Source organism: Vigna unguiculata, chromosome 10, assembly GCF_004118075.2.
Source record: "Vigna unguiculata cultivar IT97K-499-35 chromosome 10, ASM411807v1, whole genome shotgun sequence".
Lineage (NCBI taxonomy): Eukaryota > Viridiplantae > Streptophyta > Magnoliopsida > Fabales > Fabaceae > Vigna > Vigna unguiculata.
In genome coordinates, this window is record NC_040288.1 from 21,861,941 (window position 1) to 21,878,674 (window position 16,734).

The 16,734-nt window shown below is 36.2% G+C and overlaps 1 protein-coding gene and 1 long non-coding RNA gene across 2 annotated transcripts; one reads left to right on the forward strand and one right to left on the reverse strand.

Moving 5' to 3' along the window:
• Positions 1-235: 235 nt before the first annotated feature.
• LOC114165401 (uncharacterized mitochondrial protein AtMg00240-like) lies at positions 236-670 on the reverse strand. Its single transcript, XM_028050040.1, has one exon. It carries the CDS (start codon positions 668-670, stop codon positions 236-238), a length of 435 nt encoding a protein of 144 aa, XP_027905841.1.
• Positions 671-11,274: 10,604 nt separating this feature from the next.
• Positions 11,275-12,696, forward strand: LOC114165710. Its single transcript, XR_003599761.1, has 3 exons — positions 11,275-11,947; positions 12,051-12,241; positions 12,342-12,696. It is a non-coding gene; the product is annotated as an uncharacterized LOC114165710 (long non-coding RNA).
• The last annotated feature ends 4,038 nt before the right edge of the window (positions 12,697-16,734 follow it).

Here is a 16,734-nt window from a genome sequence, read left to right on the forward strand (position 1 = left end):
GAATATATGTATATAATTAAGTGGTGCGTATTAATACATGAAAAGGTAATTGGCTTCTTGGTTGGAGAGTGAATATGGGCGTGAAGGTACTCGGGAGTTTTTATAATATATTTAGATGTGTTTTAAATCAGATACTAGAAATTATGTAATTTTCTTTGGGTCGCAAATATTATTGGAAGTTTTTGAGAAAGTGACGGTGTGAACTATGTAATTTAAATTAAATTAAAAGTTTTTATTAGTACATTTTCAATGTTAATTCTTTTTCCGCTAAACGCAAAAATTTTCTAATGTTCCGTGACATCCCAAAAATTGGGGTGTTACATGTACCACTTGTTCTTTTCAGATCCAATTTGCACCCTGCATAGTCAAAATCTGAAAAACCACTAACAACAATGTTATATTCATTAGGATACCATAATCCAACATTAATTGTCCCTTTTAGATACTTGAGAATCCTTTTTGTAGCTTTGAAGTGTGATTCCTTTGGATTAGATTGAAACCTTGCACACAAGCAAACACCAAATTGTATATCCGGCCTATTAGCAGTTAGATATAACAATGAACCAATTAACCCTCTATATTTGGTTGAATCAACTTGTTGTCCAACTTCATCTGCATCCATAAGGCAATTTGTGGCAATTGGAGTGGCGGCCTCTTTGCAATCCTCCATTTTGAACTTTTTCAGTAGATCAAAATAGTATTTTGACTGGCTTAAAAATGTTCCATGCTTGAGTTGCTTCACTTGCAACCCTAAGAAGTAGGTTAGCTCACCCATCATAAACATCTCAAATTCTCCATGCATAACTGCAACTAACTCTTCACACATGGAGTTATTATTTGATCCAAAGACTATATCATCTACATATACTTGAACAAGTATTACATCACTTCCACGCTTTCTAATGAAAAATATTTTATCAACAACACCTCTAGCATATTGTTTAGATAAAAGAAAGTTTCTTAACCTCTCATACCACTATCGTGGTGCTTGTTTCAATTCAAATAAAGTCTTTTTTAATTTGAAAACATGATTAGGATAGAGTTGATCTTCAAAGTCAGGGGGTTGTGATACATACACTTCTTCATTTAACAAACCATTCAAGAATGCACTTTTCACATCCATTTGGGAAAGTTTGAAATTACACATACAAGCATATGCTAACAATAACCTCACAGCTTCTAGCCTAGCTATAGGTGCATATGTTTCATCAAAATCAATACTTTCCTCTTGATTATAACCTTTAGCATCTAGCCTAGCCTTATTCCTAACAATGTTACCATTTTCATCCATTTTATTCCTAAACACTCATTTTGTACCAATTACATTCATTGCATCAGTTTTAGGAATAAGAGACCACACATCATTCCTAGTGAATTGATTAAGTTCATCTTACATAGCAACAACCCAATTACTATCACATAATGCATCATTGAAGTTTTTAGGTTCAATTTCAGAAACAAATTCAACATGTTGAAAGAATGCAAGCTTGCGTCTAGTGGATACTTCTTGTTCTTTGTCACCAATTATGTTGTCCTTTGATAATCCCCTGGGTTTAATCCACTCCTTGGGTAATTTGTTGTCTACAGCTTTTTCAAGTCTGTAAGTGACACTCATGAAACAAGATACATGCACAAGGCTATAACGTGTACCCACTATTAGAACCTATAATGAACACTGATATTGTATGTGTTACTTACTAAAACCCGGTTATAAGGGATGTAGCTCAAGACAATCAAGTCTTTGCATTTTCTCGGGTGGAAGTTTATAAGCACTAGGTGTAAGGCTCAAACCCGGAAGGTTCCTTACACCAAACAATAATATTTTGTTTTAAAAGATAATATATTTTGTTTTATTTCTTTTTAAATTATGTGGGGGATTGTTGGAAATATTTTAATATAATTTAAAAATTAAATAATTAAAATAAAAATTCTACTATTATTGAAGTTTTCATGAACTTTTAATTTTATGGGTTAAAGTTATTTATGGCTAACGACTATATTCTTATTACTATTTACTCTTGTGACTCCCTTTTTTACCTATAAATACCACATAGTGCATAGGAGAAAATACAACAACAAATACAACAAACACTAGAGTTTTCTCAAAAGTGTTCTTCTTTTCTTTTCTGCTCTATCTCTTAAAACAGTGGTGTTCATAAGGTTCGAAGATCCTTTGTTGCATTCGATCGATCTAATGGGTTGTTGTATCTTCGGAGAGAAATGCATATGATTTCAAACACATATGATTGTGTATTTGTATTGCCCTATGCAATGGGGGCATTTTCTCTTTAAGGATAGCGTTATATGTGCCTTAACCTAGGATATTTCTACTCCTTACCTCATTTATTTTTTTATCTATTATGTATTATTGTTATAAGAATTATTAGGTCTCTGATTAATATTCGTTGATTTATATATATGTCTTAGTATTATTATTGCTCTAATAATTATTATCATATTATTTCATATTTTTATTATTAATAGTATTATTTGAGTAATCATTTTTCTAACATAGAATAAATAAGTTTAGGTTTCATCTAAAATATATTTTAGAGATTTATTTTGTATTTACATGTGGTATTTAATAATAACTCATATTATGTTTTTAAATTTGGGCTTGATTCCAAATTTGGTCCTCTAATTTTATTCGAATTTTCAAAAAGACCTCTAAAAATTTTTAATTGTTCAATTTAGTCCTCCAAATTTTTAAAAAAATTCAATTTGGTCTTTTCGTTAGACTGACATTAACACCGTGGGACGTGTCATGTTATTGTCACATGATTGTCACATGACAATGTTTGTTTTCAATTTAGTCCCCTTATTTCCAATTTTGATCAAATTTGGTCATTTTTAGATGAAACTAGTACGTGACCCGCATACGCACAAATTTTTTCTTTTGTTTTTTTTCTTAATTTTGTATTAAGAAAAATAATTAATTTTTATTATATTTGAAAAGGAAATTGTATTTTATAATTTTTTATTTTAACTTGTATTAAAAAATTAATATAATTATTTTTATATTTATGTAAATAATTTATTTATATGATATAATTAAGTGTTATAATTATATATAATTATTAATATAAAATTTTAAAAAAATTTTAATGATATGATAAAAAATTAATTATAAGTATTTTTCATATAACAAATAAAATAAAATAATTTTAATATTGATTTTATTAAGTTAAAATAATATATTATTAAAAGAGTATATACAGTATAACTAATAACATCAATAATAATAATAAAAATTAAAATTCGATTCAGAAATAATATTTGAATATGAATTTATTTGTTTTAAATTATGAAATTAATATAATAATTAGTCTATGATGTGCAGAGTGATATGAATACACAAATTTGAGATTAAAATTATTAAATAAAAATAGATGCAATTATTATCATAGATGTAGACATTAACAATATGATAATTAATTATTGTTGCATATGTATGGTCTTTTTAGGAATTATGCATTTGAGTGTGTTTTTTTGTGTGTGTTAAATTATAAAATTGACATAATAATCGATTAGTGATGTATAGTAAAATAATATTATTATATAATTAAAATTTAAGTTTTATATTATATTAAATTAAAATGTGTGTATACCATTAAACTAAAATAGACATATTTTGCATTATGAATTTGTACGACATAAATATAATATAGTTTTTATTAAAATCGATCGATGACACGTAGATATGAATAACTTAAAACAGAAAGCAATAATAATGAAATCAAAGAATAAATAAAGTTAAACTTAAAATATTGTTAACAAAATTAACATGTAAATATATGAACAAAATGCAATATATTATAATAACAGTAATACTAATAATAACAATAATACTAATAATATAGATAATAATAATTATAATAATTATATTTGAATAATATAAATACAAATACTAATAAAAGTAATAATCATAATATTGATATAAAGGGTAGACATATTATGAATTACGGATCCCATACAAACAAATAAAAATAATAATAATAATAACAATAATATAAAAAAATTAAATAATTAATCACATGTATTTTTTGTAACAAATTAATTAAAAATAAATAAATAATATTATTTAATAATGATAGATTATACTAATTCACTACAAGAAAATTCTTCATTAGTAACCAATTTTAGTGACCAAAAGTTGTTAGTTACTATAATGACTAGTTTAGATACAAGTTTACAAAGTAAAAAAATTATTGGTTAGCTATCATAGTTTTAGCTACCAAAGAAAACTGGTTACTAAAAATTAGCTACCTAAGTTTTGGCTACCAAAATAACTTAGTTACTAAATTGCTCTCTAATTAATTAATGACAAATTTAGTGACCAATTATAATTTTTTATTTATATTAGTGACTATTTTAGTAACCAATAAATTTTAATTTTGTAAATTGGTATCTAAATTGGTCACTATAGTGACTAACAACTTTTAGTCACTAAAATTGGTTACTAATAAAACATTTTCTTGTAGTGATTATAATGATAATACTAATACGGTCAAAGCTATTAATAATAATTATTATTATAATAATAACAACAATAAAGCAATCATTTATAATAAATATGTTGTAAAGCCCTTTTATTTCAGCTTCAATCTTTAGGGGCTACCCCAAGGTCTGATGGACCTAGGGGTTGGCCCATAGAGAGCTAAATGACCTAAACCTATCCTAACCTACCCATTCATCTCATTTCTGAAAAACAGTTCTCCCTTACTTCTCTATGAGCAGTCGCGAACCTTTGCTAGGGTTTGATTCCTAATCCCCTCCAAGCAAACTCAAGCTCTTTCACTCCATGTAAGTTGCTTCTGAACTCGTGGTAGTCCTCCTCTAGTTGTATTTTTAGCAATCCTGGAGGGCTCATCTCAATGACCTCGTGCTGTTTTGTTCCACTATTTTTCAGCTCCTTATTTTGTTCCTAGAGCTGCTGCGCTCCTTTGTTCGGGGTCGAGGTCGCGTCAGGATATTCTGCTAGCTTATTTCCAGGTAAGGGAAGCTAGGGTTTTGAGTATTAAGTTATGTTTGGCCTGTTTTTGAGTATGCTTAGTGTTTGTATGGATTGTACGTTATTATGAATATGTGGGATATCTTGTGTGGTTGTTTGGGTGCGAAAATGTGACTGTTGCAGGTGAGAACAGGGGCGAGAACTGATAATCTTGCCCAGGCGAGCCAGGCTCGCCTAAGCGAGACTAGCAGAGGCTCGCCTAGGCCTTCTGCGCGAGCTGTCGCCTAGGCGGGAAGTCCTTATTTTGAGCGAGAGAGTGCCTCGCTCAGGCGAGGAGAGCTCGCCTAAGCAAGCTAGTGCGAATGGCCCATGTTCCAGATTGTCGAGCTCTCGCTTAGGCGAAGGGAGCTCGCCTGAGCGAGAGTCCCTCTCGCCTGAGCGAGAGTCCCTCTCGCCTGAGCGAGAGTCCCTCTCGCCTGAGCGAGACCCTTTAGCTTGAGCAAGGAGCTAGGTAAGGGTATTGTGATTTTTGTTGTTTTCTCTGTTCTTGAATGATTGGCGATTGTTTGATTTGACTTGTTATATTAAAAGTATGAGGAGAATGATTATGCATGAGTGGTATGACGCATGGGTTGTAAATGATAGGCGTGGTATGATCTTGACATGTGATTTAAATGAGATGGTTGGTATCAAAGTGGCATGGTATTGATATGAAACACAATCCTATATTCATGGTTTAGGAAGGATGAGTTGGTATGGATTCAACATTTGGATGTAAATGAGGATGGGTTGAGAAGGTTGGCATGAGGTTATGTGCATGATAAATATTACTTGATTGATTCAGTATGATTGGTTTGTGGTCAGTGCGTAATTCCATGGGCCTCTAGGTGAGACCTCATGGTCGTGCTTCAGTGGTCGGGACGTAATTCCATGGCCCCTATTAGTGGGAGTCCATGGTGGTGCCCCGTCTATATAATTTGGTAAGGATTCAAGGTAAGGTTGTATCCTGACACTCTAAGGAGTCAATTAGTCTCACATAGAGCGGACTGACTCTTGTAGTGAGGGTAGCAGGAGGCCTGAAACTCATTAAGGGCTAACCTTGTGTGGGGGGGATTGAAACATTGTAACACTTAGCTCGGGGGTGAGCAGGAAAATCCACCACAAGTGCACGCATCCGCTGAATCCGACTAGATTATATATATTCGGATGAGTCGAGTCAGAGTCTAGTGTATTGTTTGAGAAATCATAACATGTTTGGATGATATATCTACTGCTTGGATTGTGTAATAGCATGTGACTGCTTGATAAATTATTTCTACTCTAGCTTACCATGTTTGCTTGTTTGGTTGTGTTGTATGTGGTTCTTCTCCTTTTGCGATGATCATCAATTTATTGATGTGAACATATGCGAGAGGCACTCGAGGTCAACAGGGAAGGGATGATTCCGCTGCGTAGTATGCTTGGATTGATTCTACTACTTTGGATCTTATTATAGGGTTATGACCCATGTATTTACTTGACTTTTAAATTTAATTTTGGTGTAGTGTTATCGATAATTATAATCAAACTTTTTTGCCGTAGATAATAAACATATATTATGTTATTAGATTTTAAGTGTCTAATACATTGGTATCATTAGTCGGTTAGGGAAATTGAAAGAATTATTTTACTTACTTAATTTACTTAATTGTTCAAATTTTATGTACTCACTAGTCTAACTTCTAGGTATTTGTGCTGAGTTCACCGTCAAACAATAACACTATTACTACTATATTAGTACTAATAATAATATAGTTGTAATAATACATATTATAATAAGAAGAAGAAGAATATAGTTGTAACAATAATCTAATAGTAATAATAGTTATCATTATTATTATTATAATAACAGCACAATAACAATAGTAATAATAGTATTAAAAAATATATTAATACTGAAACTAACCTTCTAACACTATAAGAAAAATATTTTATAGCGACATATATTTGCCGGCATTTATACAAAACTGACGTTACGTTTTAAAAAAATTAAATTTAAAGTATATCTAGAGTCATTCTACAACTGCCGGCAAGTTATGAGTTTAATTTGTGTCTTTTCCCTCATGTTGTTACATCAACATCTTCGTCTTCTCGCGAAGAGCTCATTCTTCATCTTCCCATGCATTAACATCAACGTCTTCGTTGAAGTCATATTCTCTTGTCTCTGGAGTCATCTTCTTTTCCGTTTCGTAAGTATTTTTCCTCTGTTTTTTTTCTGTGTAGATTATTTTGAGTTTCAGGTTATAAATCCTAATCCTATGTTTAATTTGATGAATTGAATTTCTACCTTTCATGTGATCCTTCATTTTAGGTTTAATTAAGTTTTTCATTATAGAAATTTAAGCTACTTTATCTTTTGTTTATGTGAATTTATGGTGCCTTCAATCGCACACTACCTTTATGAATGTTATAATTGAAGAAGAGGAGAGTGTCTTCAACTGTTTTAAGTGTTCGTTCTTAGCGCTGGCGTGACCGTATGAGTTGCATAAGTCAGTTGAATTGGAGAATGACCTTGGAAGACTAAGTCTGAGAAATAAGTATGGAAAAATTATCACAGTGGTGTAGCCATCGTAGGACATGGCAATCAAACCCATAAATACCAAAATAGTAATTATAAAAAAGTTATTAGTCCTCCCATCAATTAAATAATTTTACCAATAAAAGATAATAACTTAGACTTCTCACTTTCAGAAACAGCCGTCTTACTCTCCTCTCCTCACCAAACAAGTGCTATGCTAGGTTTGATCTCCAGCTCTCGTCGAGTCCGCTCAAGCTCTTGTTTTTACTCAACGTAAGTTACCCTCCATCTCATACCATCCCTTCCTTGGCATGATTTTCGTGTTTTCCTTACTAGGGTTTTGTAGTGAGCTTATCTTAAGTTTTGTTCCGTTTTTCAGCTCCTAAGTCTCTTCTCGGAGCTGCGGTGCTCTACGTTTGCTTGCCAAAGTCCCGTATTAACCCTTTCCAGGTACGGGAAGCTAGAGTTCGCCCCTTTCTTTTGTGTTGTGCTGTTTGTGCTACTATTTTATCATTTTAATATGCTTGGTGTGTTGATGCGAACCTGTGTATGGTATTATTGAACCATTTGTGATCTGTTGAGTGTTTGTGCACAAGAGAACAGTGGTGAGCACTGGTTTTCTCGCCCAAGCGAGTATATCTCGCCTAGGCGAGATCAACAGAGGCTCGCCCAAGCCACTTCACGCGAATGGTCACTCAGGCGACCCACGTTGCTTCTGAGCGAGCGAACATCTCGCCCAAGCGAGAGGGGTCTCGCCTAAGCGAGATCCTGCGTGAGGTCATTGTTCCCCCTTTTCGAGCCCTCGCCTAGGCGAAAGGGGCTCGCTTGAGCGAGAACCTCTTGCCTGAGCGAGAACCTCTTGCCTGAGCGAGACCCTTCAACCTGAGCGAGGAGCTGGGCGAGGGCAGTGTGGTGTTTGATCGTTTCCTTGAATCTTGAATGGTTAATGTTTGCTTGGATTAAAGTATTGTGTTAAAAGCATGAGACAAACGATTATGCATGAGTGAGGTGATTCATGATGTGTGAATGATGGGTTGGTATGGACTTAGCATGTGATCTTAATGAGATGGTTGGTATTAAAGTGGCATGGTAATGAGATGAGTTGGAATTCTATAGTCATGAATGGAGTATGATGAATTGGTATGGGCTTATCTGGAACATGAAAGGGACTTGGTTGTGAACATCGATATAATGTATATATATATATATATATATATATATATATATATATATATATATATATATATATATATATATATATATATATATATATATATATATATATATGCATGATAGGTCTTTCTTGATTGAATGAACATGATTGGTTAATGGTCAGTGCCTAAATTCTTGAGATCTCTAGGTGAGATTTCAGGGACGTGCTTCAGTGGTCGGGACGTAATTCCATGGTCCCTGTTAGTGGGTGTCCATGGTGGTGCCCCATCTATATGGTCTGGTAAGGATTGAAGGTAAGGTTGCATCCTGACACTCTAAGGAGTCAATTAGTCTCACTTAGAGCGGACTGACTCTTGTGGTGAGAGTAGCAGGAGGCCTGAAACTCATTAAGGGCTAACCTTGTGTGTGGGGGAAATTGATTCATTGTAACACTTGTAACACATAGCTCGGGGGTGAGCAGAGGTATCCACCACAAGTGCAAGCATCCGCTGAATTTGACCAGATTATATGTATCCAGATGAGTCGAGTCAGAGTCTAGTGTATTTTTTGAGAAGTCAGAACATGTTTGGATGATATATGAGATATTTGGATTGTGTAATGCATGTGATTACTTGATGAATTGTTTTGCTCTAGCTTACCCGATTTGCTTGTTTGATTGTCTTGTATGTTGTCCTTCTACTTTTGCGATGATCATCAACTTGTTGATATGAGCGCCAACCTGTTCTCTGCAGGGCACATCTTCGCATCATAAATGCGCTCCAGGTCCTTCAGCCATTGGTCTGCGGCGTCAGGACTAGTCTTCCCGTCAAACTTCGCTGGGTGGTGCTTCAGAAAGTCCTCCAGACTCCACTCCCTGACTACAGGTCGTGGTTCAGGACCAAACACAGGGGCAGCCGCCCTGTTCTCCTCCGGCTGGCGGAGGGCGTCCATATGCTGCCGGTGAGCATCCTCAGCAGCTACCCTCGCAGCCTCCATCTGTTGCATCACTGCCTCCTGCTGCTCCAGCGACGCCGCCTGTCGCTGCATGGATGCCTCATGCTGCTGCATCATCGCAGCACTCTGCTGCGCCATAGCCGCTACCATCGCCTCTATGGCTTTGGCGATATCTGGTGCGTCCCCCTGGGATGATTGAGAAGCTCGACGAGGAGGTGCCATAGTCCACTGGCACACAGAAAATCACTTGGTTAGGCTCGATAAAGGCAAGAATTTTAACTGAACACTCAGAGATACACAGAGAAAGCTAAGCGGACAACCCAAATCCACAGACCTAAGGAATGACCACTCTGATACCATAAATGTAACGTTCCATTTAATTATTAAGCGAAATTAAAGGAAGCGTCACACAATATAAGTACAGTAGCGTAGTCTTGGGGTCCTTAACACAACCCCGACAAAACCCGGGCACACCACGATGCCAAAGGAAAGCTGAATACGAATACAACATAGAGTGTAGAGTAGAAATACATAAAGAGATACATGGGCCATAACCCTAAAGAAAACATGAAGAAAACTCCAGCCCAGATGGCTAAGCAGCGGAATCACCATTCCCTTGTTGACCACGAGGACCTCGCCCATCTGCTCCCATCAACCAAGTCGATGATCATCGCAAGGAAAAACAGCCACATACAATACAACCATGCAACAAAACGGGTAAGCTAGAGCCAACAACATATGCATCATACAGTCAAATGTATTTTCATCATCTCACATCCATCTAATCAACCAAACATGTTATGACTCTTCATTCAATACACTACGACTCGACTCGACTCATCCGGATATGTATAACTTAGTCGGATTCAGCGGATGCTTGCACTTGTGGTGGATTCCTCTGCTCGACCCTGAGCTACGTGTTACAAGTGTTATGATGAATCAAATTTCCCTCACCACAAGGTTAGCCCTTAATGGATTTCAGGCCTCTTGCTACTCTCACCACATGAGTCAGTCCGCTCTAGGTGAGACTAACTGGCTCCTCAGAGTGTCAGGATGCAACCTTACCTTGAATCTTTACCTAGTTATACAGATGGGGCACCACCATGGACACCCACTAACAGGGGCCATGGAATTACGTCCCGACCATTGAAGCGCGACCCCGGAGGTCTCACCTAGAGACCCCAAGGAATTTATACGCTGACACGGACCAACATTCATAGCTCAGAAATAAAAGAACATAAAGTCATATTTACATTTCCATACCAACCCCTGAGTTTAATTCCTCATACACATCATATTTCAAATCCATACTTCTGATCATCACCACCCCATGAATCTAGGGCTTCATCTCATATCATTAACGTGTTCCTTTAGTTCCAAACCTCTCATTCATTTCACATGCCAATAACATACCCAACTCGTCATACGCAATTCATGAATCATGCCAAACATACCTCATGCTCCATTATATACATATCACTCATCATACAATCATACTCAACCAAGACAGATCATTTAGGAACAAACAGACAGCCAATCACAGCACTGTCTCGCCCAGCACCTTGCTCAGGCTGAGGGGTCTCGCTCAGGTGAGGCAGTCTCGCTCAGGCGAGTTCCCCCTCCGCCTAGGCGAGGGCACAAGATCAGGGGCATGGGCAACGCGGGATCTCGCTTAGGCGAGACCCCTCTCGCCTGGGCGAGTTGCCTGCTCGCTCAAAATTTTGAGCGGGACGCCTGAGCGACCTCTCGCGCAAGTTGGCTTGGGCGAATCCCTGTTTGTCTCGCCTAGGCGAGACTGGCTCGCTTAGGCGAGATTAACAGGTCTCATCATTGTTTCACCTGCAACAACCATGTATTTCGAACCAACCAAGCATACAAAGCATTCAAGCACCCCAAACCGAAGGATTCACCCATACAATCAGTAATTAACTCAAAAACAGCCAAAACAACACCAAAAGACTGGAACCCCGACTTCCCGTACCTGGAATGAGCTAGCAAAACAACCCGACACGAGCTTGACACTAAACAGCGGAACGTAGTCCTCAAGAGGCGACTCCCAGAGGTAAGAAGTGAAACGGGTTCGAACTGGCGTGCTCACGATGGTCCCCGAACCCTAGCAGAGATAGAAGACGGCTGCGGCTCTAATGCAAGGATGACAATTTTCTGAAATGTGAAGAAGTGAAATGGTTAGGGCAGACCTAGTGGCTTTATCTGTTGGACCGGCCTTAGGCCCACTTACAAGGGCAACCCACTAACTTTAAGACAAAAATAAAAAGGGGACCTTACATGTTCAGCCCAAATCTAATAGTGGTTCTCCTAGAAGTTGCACTAAAGTAAGTCCCCTTTTCTAATTTCTGATTTTAACTAGTGAGCATCTACAAATTTTGCAGGAAAACTTTAATTAAAATGCTTATTTTATTTTATTTTTTATTTTAGGTTGACAAGAAAGGGATTGCACTTGGTAGGTCGGTGGACTTCACAAAATTCAGTGCATATGATGAATTAATTGCTGAATCAGATGAGCTATTTGAATTCGAAGGAGAATTAACCTCTCCCCAAGAAGTTTAGCTTATTGTGTACACTGGTAATGAGGGCGATATGATGTTTGTTGGTAATGATCCATGGCGGTAAGAATCTCTAATTGCACTCATTTGGTTTATTCTATACTTTTTATTTTTAATTTTCTTGAAAATGACGTGTAATGCTGCATAATTCTATTTAATTCAGGGATTTTGTTGCTATGGTACGAAGTATTTATATCTATCCCAAAGAAAAGATTCAAAAAATGAGCCCGGGTACCTTAAGTTCAAAGAACTAAGACAATCAATCGGCTAGTGAAGGTGCATACGATCAAGAAGAAAATAAATGTCAGTTGAATCATTCAGCTTTAGAGGCCTGATAGTTCGTATAAATTTTGATTTCCATAGCTTCTAGGTAACTTCATAATTCATCGTGTTCCCCATATATGGATTTTGAATCCAGTTTACTAGAAGAATCTTACGGCATAAAATGTGTTGTCATGTGATACAGATTCCCAACTGGAGTGTTACCTGATGTAAAAAAAAAATGTATGTAAATCTAATATTTAATAATGGTGAATTTCTTAGGTACACATATAGGTTGGAACATATTTTACATGAGGGCATTTATATATTTATATATGGGGTAAGAAGTATTCATTTAAGGAATCCCCGTATTAGTTTGAAGAAGCTTTAATGCTAAATGGAATGATGCAATGAAGGATGACCGTGATATTATTAAATTCATAAACTAGACACACCGGCAGTTACAACCCCACTAACTTTTTAAAAATTTTAGACTTTCTGTCCGTTACACCCCTTAAAAGTTTTAGACTTATTGCGGTTCCAATCGTCACTAACTTTCTTATTAGACTTACTTTACTAGTAGTTATAATTGCCACCAAATTTTTAAATTCGTAGACTTCCTACCATTAAAAATTAGTCTACAGACGATTAAAACTGATTTAACAATTTTAGTGGCGATTATTCCGACGATTATAATAAAATGATGATATGATGATTTTGTGGCGTCAACTTCGGTGGCAATTAATTAAGGTTTAAATATCTTTTTTGTCCTCATTTTTGTGGTATTTGTTGCGGATGGTCCTCATTTTGACAAAATGTTTAAAATGGTCCTCATTTTTACCGAATGTTTAAAATCGTCCTCATTTTCGCAATTCGTATTTTATTTGGTCCTTTTCTGTGACGTCATTTAAGTCAGTAACGGAGCACTGTATAAGTGACACTGTTTGTATTACGTTGCATTGGCGTGTGTTACGTGTATTGTACAGATGGTTCCGTTACTTATTTACATGGCGTCACAAAAAATGACTAAATAAAATATGAATTGTGAAAATTAGGACCATTTTAAACATTCGGTAAAAATGAGGATCATTTTAAATATTCTGTCAAAATGAGGACCATCCACAACAAACACTACGAAAATGAGGACGAAAAAGGTAATTAAACCATTAATAATCTAACGAAAGAAAAAATAGTGTCAGGTCTAACTGCCATTAAATAACATATTAAATTGACGTTAAAATTCAAAATTTTAGTAGTGTAGTGAGAAAATAATAAAGTGTAATAAATTTTTCTAATTTTCAATAAATACAAATTCAACCTCAATTGAGTATTAAAATAATAACATTAATAAATTAATGAATAAAGAAATTAATTATACTAAAATATAATAGTTGATTATAATTATAGAAAAAAAAAGAATAATAGTAAAAGTAATATTAATAATTGAAGAAAATATTAAAATGAAAGATAATTATGAAATAAAATTATAATATGAGTAATAATAATGACAAATATATTGCAAATTAAGGAAAAGAATGTGAATTGATTCTTAAGTTTTTTTTTTCAAAATCAAATATAATCATTAGAATAAATGTTTTAATCTTTAAAGATATGACAAATAAACATACTTTGTTTTGAATGGTAATAATAATAAAACAAAACTAATGCTAATATAAATACTAAAACTAATATTACTTATAACGTCCCATTTAATTATTAGACGAAATTAAAGGAAACGTCACGCGATAAAAGTATAGTAGCGTAGTCTTGGGGTCCTCAACACAACCCCTACAACCTGGGCACACCACGATGCCAACATAAACCAGATACAATTCTAACAAAGAGTGTAGAATAGGAAAGCATAAGACGATACAGGGGCCATGGCCCTAAAGAAATCGTGAATAAAACAACTCCAGCCCAGATGGCTAAGCAGCGGACTCGCCATTCCCTTGTTGACCACGAGAACTTCGCCCATCTGCTCCCATCAATTACATTGATGATCATCGCAAGAAAGAAGAGCCACATACAAGACAGCCATACAATAAGCAGGGTAAGCTAGAGCCAACAACATATGCATCATACAGTCAAATATATTTTCATCATCTCACATCCATATAACAACCAAACATGTTATGATTCTTCATTCAATACACTACGACTCGACTCAACTCATCCGGATACGTATAACTTGGTCGGATTCAGCGGATGCTTGCACTTGTGGTGGATACCTCTCCTCGACCTTGAGCTGCTCGATCTTGAGCTATGTGTTACAAGTGTTACGATGAATCAAATTTCCCTCACCACAAGGTTAGCCCTTAATGGATTTCAGGCCTCCTGCTACCCTCACCACAGGAGTCAGTCCGCTCTAGGTGAGACGAACTGGCTCCTCAGAGTGTCAGGATGCAACCTTACCTTGAATCTTACCTAGTTATACAGATGGGGCACCACCATGGACACCCACTAATAGGGGCCATGGAATTACGTCCCGACCACTGAAGCGCGACCCTGGAAGTCCCACCTAGAGACCCCAAAGAATTTACACGCTGACACGGATCAACATTCATAACTCAGCAATAAGAGAACATTAAATCATATTTACAATTCCATACCAACACCTGAGATTAATTCCTCATACGCATCATATTTCGGATCCATACCTCTGATCATCACCACCCCATGAGTCTAGGGTCTCATCTCATATCAATACCATGTTCCTTTGGTTCCAAACCACTCATTCATTTCACATGCCAAGATCATGCCCAACCCGTCATACGCAAATTCACGAATCATGCCAAGCATACATAACATCCCATTATATACCTATTTCTCATTATCCCATTCATTTCCAAACCAATACTAACCATCCAGGAACAACCAAACATCCAAACAGCACATTGCCTCGCCCAGCCCCTCGCTCAGGGCTGAAGGGTCTCGCTTAAGTGAGACGTGCTCGCTCAAGCGAGTCCCTCTTCGCCTAGGCGAGAGCTCAAAAAAGGGGGGCAGGAGCACGCACGGGATCTCGCTTAGGCGAGTTCCCTCTCGCCTGGGCGAGTTGCCTGCTCGCTCAAAAAGAAAGAGCTGGTCGCCTGGGCGACCTTGGGCGAAAAAGGCTTGGGCGAGCCTCCGCCAGACTCGCTTAGGCGAGTCCGACTCGCCTGGGCGAGATTACCAGGTCTCGCCCTGGATTCACCTGCAGCAGATACGATTTTCGATCCAAACAACCATATAGGGTATTCCACGCACCAAAAACAATAATTTCACCATACAACATCAAGCAAACTCATGAATAGACCAGAAATCAACTTAAACCCGAAACCCTAACTTCCCGTACCTGGAAAAAGGGCTAACCGTTGGGTTCTTGGGCACGAATAGAGACTACAGCAGCTCCTAGAGTAGTTTAGCGAGCTGGAAACAAAAGAATATTATGAAACGAAGCTACCTAGTACAGTCCCAATTGGAAATCCGAATAACAGTGCTAAACAAAAGAGGTATGGGGTGGAAACAACTTACGCGGGGCGGAACTGGCTTGAACAAGCGCGGCGGAGACCAAAGATTGAACCCTAGCAGAGGTGATTGCGGCTGCTCAAAGGGTTTGGGAGATCTGTTTCAGCAAAGTGAGAGTGAGTGTGGAATTAGGGCAGACCTAAGGACTTTATACGTTGGGCTGGCTTTAGGCCCACTTACAAGGGCAACCCACTAACTTTAGGGCAGAAGTAAAAAAAATGGGGGCCTTACATTACTACTACTACTAATATTAGTACATATAATAATAATATATAATAATAATACTAATAATAATAATTTTATTTAATTAATTTCAACGTCTTTTTAAAGTTTAATTAAGTCATGTAATATTTCAATTGGATTTATATATTTTACATAGTTCAAACAAAGAAATGCTAAGAGGTACAAACTAAGAAGCAGTTATCTAAACCATGTAATTCATATATGATTGTTTAAAAATGAGTGCATCAAAATATTTGATTATGCATATATGTTTCTGCGATAACATTAGAGCAACAATGGAACTCTATACATCATTTGTATTCTACTGAAATACTCTTTCAATTTATTAATTTTTATTTTATCAATGAATATTATTTTAAAAATATTTACAAATAAAAAATGTGAACCTAATCAATTTAAAGTTGATTAAAATTGAAAAGATTGAAATTTGTTGATCCTTTAAAGTTGAAAAAAAGATGAAATTTATTAATGAAATAATTTACTTCATAATAGGGTAAATACCTTGAAAAGTTGATCAATCAAATGAAAATATAATTCTATGCTTCCTC

What these genes read in the sequence shown, in the direction of transcription:
- LOC114165401 (XM_028050040.1), bottom strand. Translation starts at nt 670, where the DNA reads ATGGAGGATTGCAAAGAGGCCGCCACTCCAATTGCCACAAATTGCCTT.